This window comes from Pan paniscus, chromosome 10 (genome assembly GCF_029289425.2).
Source record: "Pan paniscus chromosome 10, NHGRI_mPanPan1-v2.0_pri, whole genome shotgun sequence".
In the NCBI taxonomy this organism is placed as follows: domain Eukaryota; kingdom Metazoa; phylum Chordata; class Mammalia; order Primates; family Hominidae; genus Pan; species Pan paniscus.
The window spans coordinates 5,644,740-5,661,564 of NC_073259.2; the positions used below are offsets into that span (position 1 = coordinate 5,644,740).

General features: G+C 57.2%; 1 protein-coding gene across 6 annotated transcripts in view; it reads left to right on the forward strand.

The window, feature by feature from the left end:
• Positions 1 to 15,816, forward strand: part of IQSEC3 (IQ motif and Sec7 domain ArfGEF 3) — a 107,547-nt gene extending 91,731 nt beyond the window's left edge. Inside the window, exons 10-15 of one of the 6 annotated variants that reach the window (XM_034935059.3) lie at positions 1,570 to 1,669; positions 1,845 to 2,006; positions 5,117 to 5,209; positions 7,217 to 7,266; positions 7,352 to 7,431; positions 11,794 to 11,929. In XM_034935059.3, coding sequence (XP_034790950.1) covers positions 1,570 to 1,669; positions 1,845 to 2,006; positions 5,117 to 5,209; positions 7,217 to 7,266; positions 7,352 to 7,426 — 480 coding nt within the window. In that variant the 3' untranslated portion in view covers positions 7,427 to 7,431; positions 11,794 to 11,929. Of the gene's footprint in view, positions 1 to 1,569; positions 1,670 to 1,844; positions 2,007 to 5,116; positions 5,210 to 7,216; positions 7,267 to 7,351; positions 7,432 to 11,776 lie in introns of all 6 variants that reach the window. The other 5 variants (XM_034935058.3, XM_034935057.3, XM_034935063.3 and 2 more) reach the window with 5 other exon arrangements.
• The last annotated feature ends 1,009 nt before the right edge of the window (positions 15,817 to 16,825 follow it).

Here is a 16,825-nt window from a genome sequence, read left to right on the forward strand (position 1 = left end):
TCCCAGACCACTGGCCTCTCCACGTTACAGGAAGCCCAGGACAGGGAGTGCACAGGGCTGTGCCTCAGACCCCAGGGCCTGGGAGGAGCAGGGCCTAGGCGGAGCATGCTCTGTCCCTGGGCCTAGGCGAGGCTGGTGTGTGTGTGTGTATGTGTGTGCGTGCATGTGTGTGCGTGCACACACATACACACATCTGTACCCACAGATACTTTTTTTGCTCTTTGAAAACAAGTATCCATTCAACAAATATTTGATCAGTGTTGACCATGTGCCAGGCATCATTGTAGGTCTGGAAAACTGGTGAGCAGGACTGGAGCAGGGCTTGTGTCTCCCTTGCACCGGCCCTCTCTATCCATGAGCCACGTTGGCACTGCCTCCAAAGTGATCACAAGCCTGAACCACCTCTCACCACCTCCACTACTACAGTCTTAGTGCGCGCCTGGTACATTCAGTGAACCACATCAGCCTCCACACGGCTTTCTCCACCACCCTGAGAGCAGCAGCGTGATCTCTCTGGAGTGCACATTAGGCCACGTGTCCCCTTTCCCTAACCTGCCTCCCTGCCCTCTCCTCAGCCCTGGGAGACGCCTCCCTCCTGTGGGCCAGGCCTTTGTACTTGCTGCTCCTTCTTGCAAAGCTCCTCCAGACCTTGCACTCTCCTCTTGCCTTCCTGGCCTCCTCCTTTTCATTCAAGTCTCAAATCACTTTTGATTCCTTACCCTGTTTCATTTTCTTCAAAACACGTAGCACCTTGGTTTTGTTTCTTTTTGCTGTTATGCTTTATTGTTTGGTCACCTGATGGACACTGTGACTCCACATTCCATAAGCACCTTAAGGGCAGGGGCTCTGTCCTGAGTTCTCCTGTATCTCCAGGGCTCAGCTCATAGAAGCTGCTGAATAGAAATTTGTTTATTAAGCAACCAGATGACTTTACTAAAACGAGCTTTCATTTTAGTAGGGGAGGGAGATAGAAAATAATTAAGAAACAGACAAACAAGATAATATCAGATTGGGGGAAGGCACTATGAAGGCCACAAACCAGGTGATAGTACAGAGAGTGACTGGGGTTAAGGGCCAGGTCTGGGCTTGCTTTGGTTTGTTTTTTAGAGGAGATGATCCAGGAAGGCATGTCTAAGGAGGTAGCATTTGAGACTTAAGTAATGAGAGTAACGCAGCCGTGCAAAAAGCTGCCGGGAGAGCTGTGGAGTGGGAACAGTGTATGCGAGGGGCCCACAGTGGAACTGAGCTTGCCCTTCTCAAGCTACAGCAGGGAGGACACTTGGGCAGAAGGCCAGAGTAAGGCAAGGACCACATCAGGTGGGTTTTACAGGCCAGCTCAGGCGCCGTGGCTTGGCTTCTAAGTACAGAGGGAATAACCACTGTAGGGTTTTGTGCAGTGAAGCAGCACATTTTGGGATAGTGTGTGCACACATATGTATATCTGTACCTGTATGTGCACATTCATCGCTGCGTGGGTTTGTGTGATCGTGCATCCCCCGGGTGTTTGTGCATCCATGTGTCCGTGAGTGTCTGCTCCTCAGCGCATGCCTGTTTCCCTCTCCTGAACAGATTCTCAAACTTTGCCCGAAGAAGAAGGGCTCCTCCACGTACACCTTCTGCAAGTCAGTTGGCCTGCTGGGCATGCAGTTCCAGCTCTTTGAGAATGAGTGTAAGTCTTTGAGAAGGAATGAATGGATGAAATGGCTGGGGCGAGTTGAGGGAGAAGGGCTGGACAGCAGAGTGGGTGGAGGCATGAGACCCCGTGCCCTCCTCATGTCTGGTTGGCTCCAGCCCTCGGCTGCTGCTGCTCACAGCCCACTGGGGGCCTGGGGTCTGCTTTCCAGATTACTCTCATGGCATCACACTGGTGACCCCGCTCTCGGGCTCCGAGAAGAAGCAGGTGCTGCATTTCTGTGCCCTGGGCTCGGACGAGATGCAGAAGTTCGTGGAGGACCTGAAGGAGTCCATTGCTGAGGTGACGGAGCTGGAGCAGATCCGAATAGAGTGTAAGGACGCGGGCTCCCCGAGGCAGCTGGTGGGGGTTCCCATTTCAGCAAGGGACAGGGGCAGCTTGAGACAGACATGCCTGACTCCAGGGAGCTGACCCCACTTCGGACTCTCCCCATGTCCAGGCCCCACCGCACCACACTCCCACAGCCCGGGTGGGAGCACCGGTTCCCATGTTTCTTCACAATTAAAGTGAGGCTTGCCAGAGTGCACACACGTGTGTACACAGATCAGCAGGCACGTGGGGCTGCGCGTGGGCGTCTTGGAACAGAGAGCTCTGCTGTTTTACCAGGATGACCAAGCGAGCTGGCCAGGCAGGCCCATGGGGCTCTGGTGCGTTCCTTCCCACCAAACCGTCTGCTGTTACCTCCCCCGCTGTGGCCCAAGTCTGTACATTGCATCTGGTTGGCCTCATTTCTTCACTCTCTTTTAATCTTGAATCATCCCTCCACTTTATTTTTTTTTAAACATTGTCCTTTTGAAGAGTCTAGGCTGCCTTCTTACTATCCCGCATCTTACAGTAGTCTCTGTTCCTATAAGGAATGCTTAGATTCTAGATTGTTCCATTCAGGCATTTTAGAGAATATGTGGGTCTCTTTCTGTGTCCAGGTGGTTTACTGGCTGCTTTGGCGTGAAGGGAAGAGAGGCAAGGGCCTGCAACCTGTACCCATCTGCAAGCTTGTCCTGATTAAGCATCACGGAGGCTCCAGATAGCCTTTAAGGGAAGACTAAATAAGAACAGATTCAGAAACTGAAACAGAACATGAAAATAGGCTTCAGGCCTGCCTCTATGGCCACTTAGTTATAAAGTGTTTCTGAACTAATATCTGTCCATTAGGCGCTAGGAAAGGCAGGGAGAGTTTTTGAGCAGGGGATGAATGTGACAGGCTGGTGCTTTTGAATCATCATTTTTGAGGCTCCTACTACACACTAAGCAGTTTATTTCTGTTGTGTGGATCCTCATAGTGACGCTGCAAGGTAGGTGCATTGACCCCACTCTGCAGCTGAGGCTCGGAGTTCAGCCGTGTGTCCAGGTCGCGCATGTTAGAAACTGTCATTTTCATTTACGTTTGATTCTATACTTTCCACTGGAGAGTGAGAGAAGAGGTTCTGTTTATTTTTTTCTAAGGAAACAATTTAAACCAGGGTAAAATGGGATCCATCAGACTGGACTCTGGAACTCAGGTAACTGCTTGGTGGGGAGGGGCGCGTGGAAATTCCCTTCCTTCAATCTGTTGGCTTATTTGAGTTCAGTGGTGAAACAAACAGATTCTTTTCAAGGGCTGGACCGGATCCCCAGAGAGGCTGCCTCTGCGGTTTTTCTGGAGCATTTTCAAGGAAGCACCTTGAAATGGCTTCACGTCTCTCATTGTCTAACTGTCCCAGATGGCTCCGCACTGCCCTGGGGGGGCCGTAGCACACCAAGTGGCACCAGCATTGCTGGGAGAGGCACTTTCCCCCATCAGCCCAGGAGCAGCACATAGCCCGCTTCCCAAAGTCACAGAGGAGCAGATAGCATCAGAATCTGTCATGTCAGGAGGTGAATATCCTCTCCTGCTGCCTCAAGGGTAAAAGAGCAGGAAGAAAGGCTCATGCTTGGCCCTTAGTCTTCACTGGAGAGAAAGGGAAGGAACAGCTGAGGGAAGAGGAAGGGCAGGCCAGGGAGACAGGGAGGAAAGGAAGGCAGGAAAAAAAAAAAAAAAAAGAAAATGGGCTGGGCTCAGTGGCTCACACCTGTAATCCTAGCACTCTGGGAAGCTCAGGGGGGAGGATTGCCTGAGCCCAGAAGCTCAAGAACAGCCAACACAGCGAGTCCTCATCTCTACAAAAAAGAAAAGAAAATGGAAAACAGTATCAGCTACCATTTATTGAGGACTAATCCTCACAACAGCTTTCCACAGTGGGCATCATTTTACAAGTAAGGAAACAGGCTAAAAGCACTTAGGGAAGTTGTCCAAGTTCACAGTCAGTGACAAAACAAGGTTTGCATCCAATGGCCCAGGACTCCTCACTTGTAATTATCATGCTAATTTCTCCAAAGCCAAGACAGCCCCTCTGTGGGGAGAGAAACAACTCTCAGTTCAGTAGAAATATTTAGCATTGATCGATGGGACGGTGTGATTTAGGCAATCAGGACAAATTGTTCTGGTTTGGAGGCCTACGGTTCAGTGTCCCTGGTTTCTAGACAACCAGAGAGACTGAAAATGGAGCCCAGGAGAGTAGCTTTAATAAAAGGAACTTGAGTTATGTCTCCTGGAAAAGAGAAGCGGGAGGAGTGATTTAATAATCATGTCAAATCTCCAAGGATGGCAGCCGGCAGTTCTGTAGCTCCACTGAGAGAAGAACAAGAAGGAACAGGTTTCCAGTCCGGTGAGAGGAATTAAAGTTGAGTACCTAGACAGATGTCCTGGCCCTGCAGGCTTGCAGCTTCCACAGCCTCGGTGTGGACTTTCCTCCTTGGGAGAGATTTGAACACCTTGCGGAGGCTCAGCCGGCCAGGCAGGCTCTGTCCTCCCAGACGCCGGGTGGAGAGGTGGGTGTCACCCCTGTCAGCAGGCTCTGCTGTGCCAAGTGCGTTTCACACAATGTAACAAAACTGATACAGGTTGGTGCTAAAGTAATTGCGGTTTTTGCCATTACTTTCGCACAAACCTTAATACTTAAGGAGTACGGGTGACTAGCCAGGCCTTGTGCTTTATGTGTATCTCCCCACGCAGTCCTCTTAATGACACCGTGAAGTGGGCCTGGCTGTCCTCTCGAGTGAGGCATGGAGAGGTTGGGTAACTTGCCTAAAACCACACAGCCAGGGAGTGTCAGGACCAGGACCCAAACCCAGGCAGTTCACCTCCCTCACATCAGCCTCTTCTGTGCCTCTCTGAGGTTCAAGCAGATAGGATCATCCCCATGTACAGATGAGGAGACTGCGGCTCCGAGGGGGTATTTAACTTGCTATTCAGTGGTGGGGCCAGACCCGAGGTCCGTGTTTCACAGCATGTACTGGGACCTCTCCTCCTCTTCCTCCCCTTCCTGCTGGCCCCTCATTTCCTGCCTCGCCTCTGTGTGGTTGAGGTTAAGGTTTCTCTTGCTCACGGGCCTCTGCACTCCTTAGGGGAGCTGGAGAAGCAGCAGGGAACAAAGACACTCTCCTTCAAGCCCTGCGGAGCCCAGGGGGACCCACAGTCAAAGCAAGGATCGCCGACAGGTGAGCCTCGGCTCCGCTCGGGGCGCCAGCCCCCGTGGAGGCCACTCGGGGACCCTGGGTGTGGGTTCTGGGCAATCTGCAGGGAGAGATGCCCATTCCCATGGCGTGTTTCTTTCTGCTGAGGAGCGCCAGGCTTGCCTTCTTTCATCTCATGGGCTTTAGTGGTGGGAGTGAGGAGGAAGGCGAGAGAGAAATGTGTCTGTCCATTTTGCAAACTGCACCAGAGGTCTGGAGTCCGTGTGAGATGTCACTGTCTGCCCTGGAGGAGTCAGGCAAGAGTCCTGGCATCCTGGCCCCAGCAGGGAGGCCTTCCCTCCTGCAGCCAGGCTGTCTTGATGAGGCGAGGTCAAGAGAAGCCCCACAAGGAACACTCTCCAACCAGGCAGTGTAAGAGGGCAGGGTGACCAGAAGGATCTGGATCTTGCTCTTCTCTGTACAGTCCCTTCTCTAATGAGCCACAAGCACTTCCTGACCCCTGGCTCAGGTCAGCCCACCCCAAATCCAGAGAGACCCTCAAACTCCACTTCTCTAGTGGTTTCTCCAGTGGAATTGCTCACTCCAGCCGAGTCACACTGGCTCCAGAGCTGGCCCCTCCTTCGGCCTGCCCCAACCTTACCCCCAGCTGCAGGGGGCCAGGAAAGGTTTCCACCACCTCCCTCCACCAGCCCCAAATAAAGAGCATGAGGGGAGATGCATGAGAATTCAGTCTCATCCCAGTGAAATCCCAGCAAGCCATTCACAACTGTCCACCCATTAGTTAACTCGGTCACTTACTCTCACACTCAACAAACACTTCTCGAATGGCTGCTGCCCTGTGCAGAACACTGGAAAGCCAGGGTCGTAGCGAGACGCCAGCTTGAGCTGAGAAACTCCAGTGGGCCCCGTGCGGTCCATGACCCGCCACAGTCGGCCCTGAGTCCTGACTTGGAACAGGCAGCAGCACGGGGGCTAGTTACGGCAGCGAGGACATGAGATTCACTTTCCAAGCAGGACATGGGGCTCTTTTCGCTATGTGGAGATTCTGTGATGGAATCTTTCCTGTATGGGTTTGACCTGCCATCGTGCGTCCGTAATTCTCCACGCTGCCTGATCTCCACTGGCCTCTTCATTTCTATAAGGTCATAGGGCACGGGTTGCTGCTTTTGTTTTCTCAGCTGTGAAACCCCAGAGCCAGCTCTCAGCTGTGTATCATTCCCTGCCATTCCTTCCTGCCTCTCTTTTGGAAGCTGCCCGCCCTGGTTAGGCCCAGATGCCTGTCCCCAGGGACGTGTCCCTTAGTCCCCTCCACAGCGGGGTCTTTCTCATTCCCAAACAATGGTGCAGCTCCCTCTCCTGCTGCAGGAAGCAGAGGGCTGAGCACAGCAGGGGGAAGCTGGCACCCCCAGGGGTTGGGAAATGAGAGGGGCTCCTGCGGGGGTCGGGGTGGAAGCTGGGAGTGACTCAGCCACAAAGAGCCAATGAGCTGTCCGTGGGGGTCCGCAGGGCCCCTGCTGCTGTGCCAGGCCGGCCAGAAGGCCCTCAGAGTAATTACAGAGCCGTTATCGGCTCTCACCGTGCCCGGCACTGCGGTGAGTGCTGTGCAGGCCTCAGCCCATTCAGTCCTGCCCCCTCAGCCAGTCTGCAGGGCTGGAGCAAAGAAGCGTGGCCCACGCTCAAGGAGCCCGTGATCCACGGAGGCTGATGAATGTGGCGCCCACAACCCAGGCCCCCTCCAAGCCTTTTACAGTTCGTACTGGGAAGGCTTTGACTGTGGGTAAATCAGATTCCACAATGCCAACATCAGAAAGAGCGGCAGCGATCTTCTAGTCTGCGGCAGCCCAGAGAGATGTAGCATCTCGCCCAGGTCACGTAGCTCCTAAGTGGCAGAGTGGGGCTCCCAACCTCCGCCTCAGTGAGGAGCGGTGTGACCCCAAGTCTTAGCTGCAGAGATGCTTGAGGGGCACAGGGGAGGGGCAGGGGCTTGGCTCAGCCGGTGGAGAATGAGCCCTGTGCTCTTTGCATTCAAAGCCAAAAGGGAAGCCGCGCTCAGGGAGAGGCCGGCGGAGAGCACGGTGGAGGTAAGTGGAGCCCTAGTTGCCCAGGTGAGTGACTACCCTGCCCCCTTGTTCTTCTTCTCACCGTCTCTGTTGTTTCTCTTCTCAGGTATTAATCAATGCCTCCCCAGCCCGACTCACCATTTTACCAATTTCAAGAGATACAATTAAAAGTTACTGCTAGCATGGGTAATGCCACTGTTCCAGCGCCTAATTAAGCCACGAGCTCTTTCTCCCCTTTCCCCAGCCTGCTGCCCTCTGAGGCCGAGCTCCCAGACTAACACAGTGGAGACGGAGCTCACGGCACCCTAGGGCCATCCTTCCTGTGTGCCCCCAAATCCACCTCCCCAGCAAATGCTCACTGCTCACTGCCCCCCAAATCCACCTCCCCAGCAAATGCTCACTGCTCACTGCCCCCCAAATTCACCTCCCCAGCAAATGCTCACTGCTCACTGCCCCCCAAATCCACCTCCCCAGCAAATGCTCACTGCTCACTGCTCCCCAAATCCACCTCCCCAGCAAATGCTCACTGCTCACTGCTCCCCAAATCCACCTCCCCAGCAAATGCTCACTGCTCACTGCCCCCCCAAATCCACCTCCCCAGCAAATGCTCACTGCTCACTGCCCCCCAAATCCACCTCCCCAGCAAATGCTCACTGCTCGCTGCTCCCCAAATCCACCTCCCCAGCAAATGCTCACTGCTCCCCCAAATCCACCTCCCCAGCAAATGCTCACTGCTCACTGCTCCCCCAAATCCACCTCCCCAGCAAATGCTCACTGCTCACTGCCCCCCCAAATCCACCTCCCCAGCAAATGCTCACTGCTCACTGCCCCCCCGAATCCACCTCCCCAGCAAATGCTCACTGCTCCCCAAATCCACCTCCCCAGCAAATGCTCACTGCTCACTGCCCCCCAAATCCACCTCCCCAGCAAATGCTTACTGCTCACTGCTCCCCAAATCCACCTCCCCAGCAAATGCTCACTGCTCACTGCTCCCCAAATCCACCTCCCCAGCAAATGCTCACTGCTCACTGCCCCCCCAAATCCACCTCCCCAGCAAATGCTCACTGCTCACTGCCCCCCAAATCCACCTCCCCAGCAAATGCTCACTGCTCGCTGCTCCCCAAATCCACCTCCCCAGCAAATGCTCACTGCTCCCCCAAATCCACCTCCCCAGCAAATGCTCACTGCTCACTGCTCCCCCAAATCCACCTCCCCAGCAAATGCTCACTGCTCACTGCCCCCCCAAATCCACCTCCCCAGCAAATGCTCACTGCTCACTGCCCCCCCGAATCCACCTCCCCAGCAAATGCTCACTGCTCCCCAAATCCACCTCCCCAGCAAATGCTCACTGCTCACTGCCCCCCAAATCCACCTCCCCAGCAAATGCTCACTGCTCACTGCCCCCCCAAATCCACCTCCCCAGCAAATGCTCACTGCTCACTGCCCCCTCAGTACTTGCTGTATCAGAAGACCCCACATCCCCTTCCCCAAGTCCTCCCACCCTCCATAGCGCGGAGCCTGGGGTCCCTCAGAGAATTACCCCTTAGGTCAGGCCCCAAACGATCACTTCTGGGGCAGACCCTGCCCTCTTGGACACCTGGGGCTACGTTGGAGAATTGAGACTTGGGGGCAGGTGGGAGGGGGAACTCCTCCCCGGAACAGCTGGTCCATCTGGAAAGCTGGCCATGGCGCAGGGATGTGTGCAAAAGAAAATGAGACAGAGTAGGGTGGCGCTGTCCTGAGGGCTGTCCTGGGGGAAGAGTGATAAGCTGAAGACTGTCTGTGGCGGAGGGGAGGCTGCCCATTTGGCTCCATGCCATACAGTGAGGGACTGCAGAAGACCCAGCAGCAGCTGGTCCCTGCCAAACCCCCACAGTGCCACCTATGGGAGGAGTGTGCAGGTGCCCCTACAAGCCTCGTGAGCCCCACCCCTCTCCCACTGGGTCCTCTCGCACCCCAGTGAGTCCCAGCTCCACTCCTTTTCTGCCCGGCCTCCCGGGGCCACCGGCTGCTCATACAGACACCTCCCTTCCCAACCCTACTTCGACCCGGAGGGGCCCCCATTAGGTGTCTTAGGAAGCTGCCCTACCCACCAGTCTGACTAAGCCATGGGAAGCAGCAGGATACCCCGGGGGAGCTCAGTGTCTTCTCTCTCCCCTACGGCCCCCCACCCCCCACACACCTGTGTCTGGAGGAGGCACCTTTACAAGGAGGAGCTTCCTGCCCCAGCAGCTGACAAGCCCCCAGGGTGGGTATTCTATTCCCCGCCCCCCTCCACTCCCCATCCTCCGCAGCTGCCCATTCTTGAGCCTTGCAGATAAGCACACCCGTGCCCAGCCCTCTGTTCTGTTCTGCCAGCCCTGCCCTGCCCTGCCCTAGCCTGAGCTACCCAGGGAGGACAACCAACCCCACGCACTCCTCCCTCCTGCCCTAACGGCATATGGCTATCTGCAAGGCTGCCACCCTCAGCTAGCTCAGGGCAGCCTCTGCTCTCCCGCGCAGAGGGCAGCCTCACCTCCCACGGCCTCAGCTGGACCCCAGGCTCTCTCTCCTCTGCCCTCTCTCTGCCGTTGCTGGCCAAGCCCCTCTGGCAGGTGCTTCTCCGTCTTCTCTGAGCTGTTCTCTGACCTGCTGCTCATGTTCCATCCTCTGTCTCCCCACTCCCCTCATTCTTTCTTTCATGAACAGGGAGGTGAGAAGGGGGTCAGATGAGAGGACATTTTGCTGTCACTTCCTGCTTTTCACTTACTGACCACTAAAGAGGAAGGATCCAGAGACTGCGGTGGGGCCAGGGGTGCAGTGGGGGGACCAGAGCAGGGGAGGTAAACGGGAGGCGCAGGCTGTGGCCCAGAGGGGGCGCGGCACGGGGAGCTTCAGGGAGAAGAAGGACGGCTCAGTGGGTCTGGACTGGGACAGCCAGACATTCGCCTGGGGAGGGGCCGCTGCGAAGTCCAGGCGGAGGGAGGCAGATGAGCAGAAGCCCGTCCTGGCTGTCTCAGGCCCCGTGTCTCCTGGGGAGGAATTCAGAATACAAGCAGGAGGGGAGAGGAGCCCGCGCCCTCCTGCGGCTTCTGCCTGAGTGAGGGCCCTGGAGGGATCCCCAGAGGCAGGTGGGCCCCAGCCATGCTCTCTGCCTGCCATGTCTTGGAAGGACAGTGAGGGGCTCAGGGCACCTTCGTTTGTTTAGGGAGACCTCAGGCCTGGAACCTGTGCTGAGGTTGGAGGCTGAGAAGGAAAAATAAAGCCCGTGACATGCCGAGTGTGGCAGTGGGGCTCATGAATACTGAGGGGCAGACAAAGGCCTGCGGAGCCTCGGGAGGGAAGTTGCCCCCTGGGAGTGCACAGGTCCGGGAAAGGGTGTCCCTGAACTGCACCTGCAGCCAACAAACAGGATGAGGAAATGCTAGTTTAGGGCTCCGGGATAGTTCTGGGATGGGCCAGCTGGGTCTAGGCCTGGGATGAGGTACCTCCCCTGCAGCTTCCCTTTCCCCCTGTGCTCTGAGCACCGGCCCCAGGTGGTGCTGCCTGAGGACAGATGTCAGCCCAATAGAAAGATCCTCAGAGAGGAGGAGGGTCTCAGCCTCCCCTAGAGGACCCAGGGGTTTGGAGGGGGTTGTGTGGTGTCATAGCCACGGGCAGGGGAGCTTGGGGGTGGAACGGTGTGAGGAGTTAAATCCCTCTCCTTCCAGAACCCTCTAGCCTCCCTTCCACCCATCTCCTCCACCTCCCGCTGCTAGCAAGGGGAGGCCAGGCTAGTCCATAGTGACCTCCGTGGTCTGAGGGAGGGGGCTCATGAGCATCATCTGGGCCACCTCCTCCTGCCCTGCCTTGGGGATCAAGGTTAGAGCCCTCTCTAGGGATCGTCTCCTGCAGCCAGGCACGTTAACCAGGACCCAGCTTGGGCCAGAATGGCAGCTGGGGAGCTGACTCTGCCCTCGGCTGTCTGGGCTGCTCTTGAATGCAGGGTCGTGGCCGTGGGGAGTCTGGGAGGACAGGTACGTCCAGATCACCCTCTGGCATTCTGGGGTTTAAGCCTCTACGAGGTCGACGGTGCCAATGATCCTTCCTCTATAACAAGGCTGGAGGGAACAGAGGGAAAGGCTCAAAAACACTTGGCTCTGTCCCTGGGTCTGCCCTCCTTTGCCTCAGCACACTCCTGGGAGGGGCAAAGACTATGACCCCTGCTTTCAAGCTCAGAGTGTGGTGGAAAAGGAAGTGAGGACACCCAGCAGGTCCATGAAATCAGGCAGCAGAGGTGTGCAGAGCCCATCTCACAGATGAAGAGACTGAGGCCGTACAGCGACACTGCTCACAGTCAGTGGCAGAACATGCCAGCCTCTTGACTCCTCTCTCCCCCCTGGGCAAAAGCCAGGGTCACAACCCAGTCTTCTTGCGGGTGGAGAGATGGGGAGAGGGTCAGAGTGAGGGCTGAGAGTGGGAGGGAGGCCAGGGGAGGCACAGGGCAGCCTGTCCTAGCAGCTGGGAATTAGTCTTGTAACATTGCATGCTTCTCTGGCTGTTTCTAAACTAGGTGTCAATTCACAACAGGCTTCAAACGTCCCAGCACAACTCCGGGCCGGGGGCCGAGAGGGGAGCGCCGGTGCCGCCGCCAGACCTGCAGCCTAGCCCCCCGAGACAGCAGACCCCACCACTGCCGCCGCCGCCACCCACACCCCCGGGCACCCTGGTGCAGTGCCAACAAATTGTCAAGGTCATTGTCCTGGACAAGCCCTGCCTGGCCCGCATGGAGCCCCTGCTGAGCCAGGCTCTCTCCTGCTACACCTCCTCGTCCTCTGACTCCTGTGGCTCCACACCCCTGCGTGGCCCCGGCTCTCCAGTCAAGGTCACCCACCAGCCTCCGCTGCCCCCGCCCCCACCCCCCTACAACCACCCTCACCAGTTCTGTCCCCCAGGCTCCCTGCTGCACGGGCGCCGCTACTCCAGTGGCTCAAGGAGCCTGGTATAGACTCTGCCCCACCACCCTGCTGTCCCGGGAGGGCTGGCTACTGGGGGGCCTGGGCTGCCCCTCCACTGCTCCCCATACCCTGGCACGATGCGTTCCTGGTCACTGATCACCATCATTTTGGGAAGAGAATCCCAATCCCTGGCACCTGGGTTTGCCTCATCCAACCATCCTTCCCTTTCTCAGCTGCACCCCCTCTGCAGATCTGAAGACACACCTCACTCTCCCGGGGCCCTACACAGCCAGACCCGGCGAGGCCTCCTCTTCCCCTGGCCACCACTTTCCCCCATTGGACCATGGACTGAAGAAAACGAGCTGAGGGTCTAACGAGCGTGCAGGCTTTGAGTCTGTTAGTGCCCGGGGCCTCGGGCCATGGGCAGCAGCATGAGCTAACGAGCATGCAGGCTTTGAGTCTGTTAGTGCCCGGGGCCTCGGGCCATGGGCAGCAGCATGAGCTAACGAGCGTGCAGGCTTTGAGTCTGTTAGTGCCCGGGGCCTCGGGCCATGGGCAGCAGCATGAGCTAACGAGCTTGCAGGCTTTGAGTCTGTTAGTGCCCGGGGCCTCGGGCCATGGGCAGCAGCGTAAGCTAACGAGCGTGCAGGCTTTGAGTCTGTTAGTGCCTGGGGCCTCGGGCCTTGGGCAGCAGCGTGAGCTAACGAGCGTGCAGGCTTTGAGTCTGTTAGTGCCCGGGGCCTCGGGCCATGGGCAGCAGCATGAGCTAACGAGGGTGCAGGCTTTGAGTCTGTTAGTGCCCGGGGCCTCGGGCCATGGGCAGCAGCGTGAGGCTGGGCCGGCCGGCAGTGGAGCACTAGACAGAGTGGCTGGCTCTCAGCCCAGAACTAGTGCCTCTGTGGCTGCGTTGAGGGGAGGAGGGTTGGTCCCGCCCCTGGAGGGACAGGTGGGAGGAGTGAGGAGGGGGCTTTTTCTGCCACCCCCACCCCCAAGCCTGGCACTCTCAGGAGGCTACTCCTTGGTCCCCAGGGACGTTGGCTGTCCTGACCATGTCCTTCCCCCTCCTCCCAGGGCCTCTGCTTCCTCAGGAGCTGCCCAGACTCCAGAAAAGCCTGGAGAAAGGGAGGCGGAGAGGGGAGCACTTTTGGCTCTCTGTAGGTCAGTCCAGCAGGGCCACGGGATTGCGAGGTCATGTATCTGCAAAATGCACCTTTTTAAAGAGTGTCTTAGTTCCCCAGCCCCAGCTAATACTCGGCCAATGCCGTGTGCACACAGGCATGTGCACGCAAACACACATGAGAACCAGACCATTCCTTCCGCTGTGGAGGCAGAACTGGAGACGGGGCAGGGTTGTGCCCAGCAGAGATGGGGCTCGGCCCGAGGCAGGGCTCCCTCCCGCATGAGTCTGTGGCCTCCAGGAGGGACTTGGGTGCAGACGTAAGCAAGAAAAACCGGGGCTCCAGAGGCATATGCATTTCCCCTGCGCCCCTCAGCCTTTAAATATTCCCTCCTCCTAGAAGGTTCTAGACCCCCCCCCTTCCAGCAGGGGTGCCCAAGAGTCCCTGGACCCTCAAAATTGCAAAGGAGACACAAGCGGGGCTCGCTGACCTCCCAGGGCCCAGCAAGATGGGATAGCCAGCCTTAGGTGGCCCCACAAGCCCAAGCCTGGGGAAGGGCCCCTCCCCAGCCAGACGAGAGGCAGCCACCCCAGAGACCACAGGAGCCGTACCATGGCCTGCGCAGTCAGGCCCTATCAGGACGTGTCTGTCCCAAGCCTGGCCAGGCTCCAGTCCTGTGCCAGTAGCTCACTGCTGTCCTGTGTGCAGGTCCCCCCACGCTTGGAGCCTGTGGTTAAGGCCTCCTGGGAGAGGCAGTGAGCATGAGTCAAACGTGACAGGGACTTGAATCTCCCCGCCCCGCCCCGCCTGCAGTAGCCGGGCCAGGTAGGAGGCAAGGATCATTCCCTGCTCTCAGAGGTTCCAGATGACCTAGTTTCGTTTCGTGTGTGTGTGTGGTCACCCAGACGTCACTGTGATATCACCTAGTGAATCTATTTCTGGCCCTGTCTTCGTCGGCCCAGTTTCTGTAACTTGCAGCCAATTTGCCCTCTCCCCTGTGGCTGCCAGCCCATCTGCCCCTCTGTGTCCTTGCTGCCCTGGCCCTCCTCTGTTTTCTGTAACAGAGATGCTCCAGTCATTGCCTTTCAGAGTGGAGCAGACGACAGATGGGGTGCACGCATTCAGACACCTCTGATGCCCTTAGCCAGGGCAGGGATCGTCCTTAAAGTGAAGGCCTGGACAGGAGGAGTCAGGGACTTGGGAGGAAGTGGAGCTGTGGGGATGGGAGTGGAGGAATCAAAATGAGGGAAGCTGAAAATAGAATGAAAACGATGACTAAGAGGCAGGAGTGTGAGGTATGGGGGAATAGGAACTATGAGCTAAATATACTTATGGGGTGGGGGCCGTGGGGGCCAGGGACACTCTCCCAGACAGCCCTGGCCCGCCAGGCAGGACCCCGTCCCCTGCTCACACAGCTCTTCAAGCTTACCAAGTGCCCTCTCCCCTGTTGGCACAGCAACCCCAGGCCCTCCCTCCCACCTCAGCTGAAGCCCCAATCTTCCAAATTGGAACCAGCAAGTCTTAGGGCTGGCATGCATCTGGGCCTCTAGCTGAGAACCCGGACTCTCAGGCACCTCAGGGCCCCCGTGGGTTGGTGCAGTGGCTGCCCTGGGCCCCATGGGCAGCACAAGGAGTCTGTCCAGGAAGCAGCCCAGCCGGGCTCAGCATCCCATGGAGCCAGTCCTGAGCTGGGAGGGGCATTTAACCCCTGAGGGCCTGGGGCAGGACACAGCTGGCCCTCCTCATTGTCAGGGGAAGCAAGTGCCCAACATCTGTAACCTCCCTTCCCTGCTCAGTCCCCAGGCCAAGGTTGGGACCCCTTTCCGTCCCTGTCCCCAGAGTCTAGACCTCAGGGACCTAGGAAAAGCCTCCTGCTCCCTCCCCACGGCAGCAGACAGGGCATGGCCTCCAGCCCCCAGAGGGCCGGTGGGGGGTGCTCTCAGGCCTTTCTGCTCTCCTAAGGTTGCGGGGACAGTAGAGTGCTGAGCCCCAGACCCAGTCACCCCAAGATGGCCCCACTCTATCCACTCTCTAGACCTTTGGGAAATCTGGGTCCCTCTCCTGATTTGATCCATTCGGCCCCAACTCCAGAGTCGGGAATGGGAGATGAAACTAGTTTTCCACCCACTTTTGGACAAGTCCCACCCCTAGATCTGAAGCAAGCCCTGCCAGCAGCGTGTCCTGGAAGCCTGCCTGCCTGCCCGTCTGCACAGGTGTCTTGATCCAGCCCTGCGTCTTCGAGCCCCTGTGCCACCGGTCCCCACGGCCCGCCAGGAGTCTCTTTGTACCCACTAGGCTTCCCTGATGACCACCTGTCTGTCCGTCCCTGTGTCTGGTGTACATACCTCCTGCTGCACCCTCTCCCCGCACACCCGTCACCCATAAGAGAGAGAAACCTCTCTAGGGAAAGGCAGGGTGGCTGCACCCAGCAACTAATCCAAATGGCAAATATTTTGTAACAAAATAGCCCAGAGGTATTTTATCTGTTCAATTCATAGAGTTTTAGAGATTATATTGAAAGATGTCACTTGAGCAAACTGTGTCGGCGCAGCTTCTTTTGCTCTCCCAGCAGGGGGGGGCTCGCCTTAAATCAGAGCATCTCTTGGTGAGGATTTGAGAAGGACAGCGATGCCCTCAGCCCCTCAGGCTTCTCTCCCCTGGCCACAGCAGCACCATTCCTTTACCCCAGGATAATGCACTCATGTCCCATGGTTAGGAACCCCTGTCTTCAATAAAGGAGACTCGGGTGTGGGAAGATAAGGTAAGTCTTCTGATGGGTGAGCACTGGCAGAGCTGGGGGCAGGGCTAGGAAACTGACCATCGTGTGTGTGGGCCTGACCCGATAACACATGCATACACCCCCCTCACTCCACCTTCCTGAGCACACACACATACAGCTTTCAGCCAGTCCAGAAAGCAGGCTACAATGGAGACCAAAGGCAGCTGTGGAGGGAGGAGGCTCCACGACAGTCAGTGCACCTCCAGGCGGGGAGATGAGGACCACCTCTGGCCTGCTTGGCTTTCTGCAATGAAGAGTGAGGGTTTGTCAGGGTGCGGGGCAGGCCATCCCACTGGCCATGCCAGGCATCAGCTCCCAAAGCCTGACCTCAGTGGCAGGGTCTGGTCTGTCCAGCCCCTGGGTCCAACCTTCCTGAAATGCAGGAGCCATGGGGCCCGTGAAAGGACTGGAGGAGGATTGTTGGGGACAGTGCACAAAGCCACAGAGAGCAATTCAGCAAACATATCCTGAGCCCCACAGTGTGCCAGGTCCCCTACTGGGAGCCAGAAGGGATGCCAAGGTTCTGGGAAGCATATGGATATGACAGTAGCCGAGTGGCTGTAAGGAAGCAGGGAAGGCTGGAATGAGGACTGACTGGGAAGGCTGGAATGAGGACTGGGAAGGCTGGAATGAGGACTGACTGGGAAGGCTGGAATGAGGACTGGGAGAGGGGCAGGGGCTCAGCCAGGTGTTCACAGCCAGGTGCAGTGCTCAGCTCAGCTCCATGGGAGTTTAAGATGGGGTGGTTCTCCTGGCTGGGGAGAGAG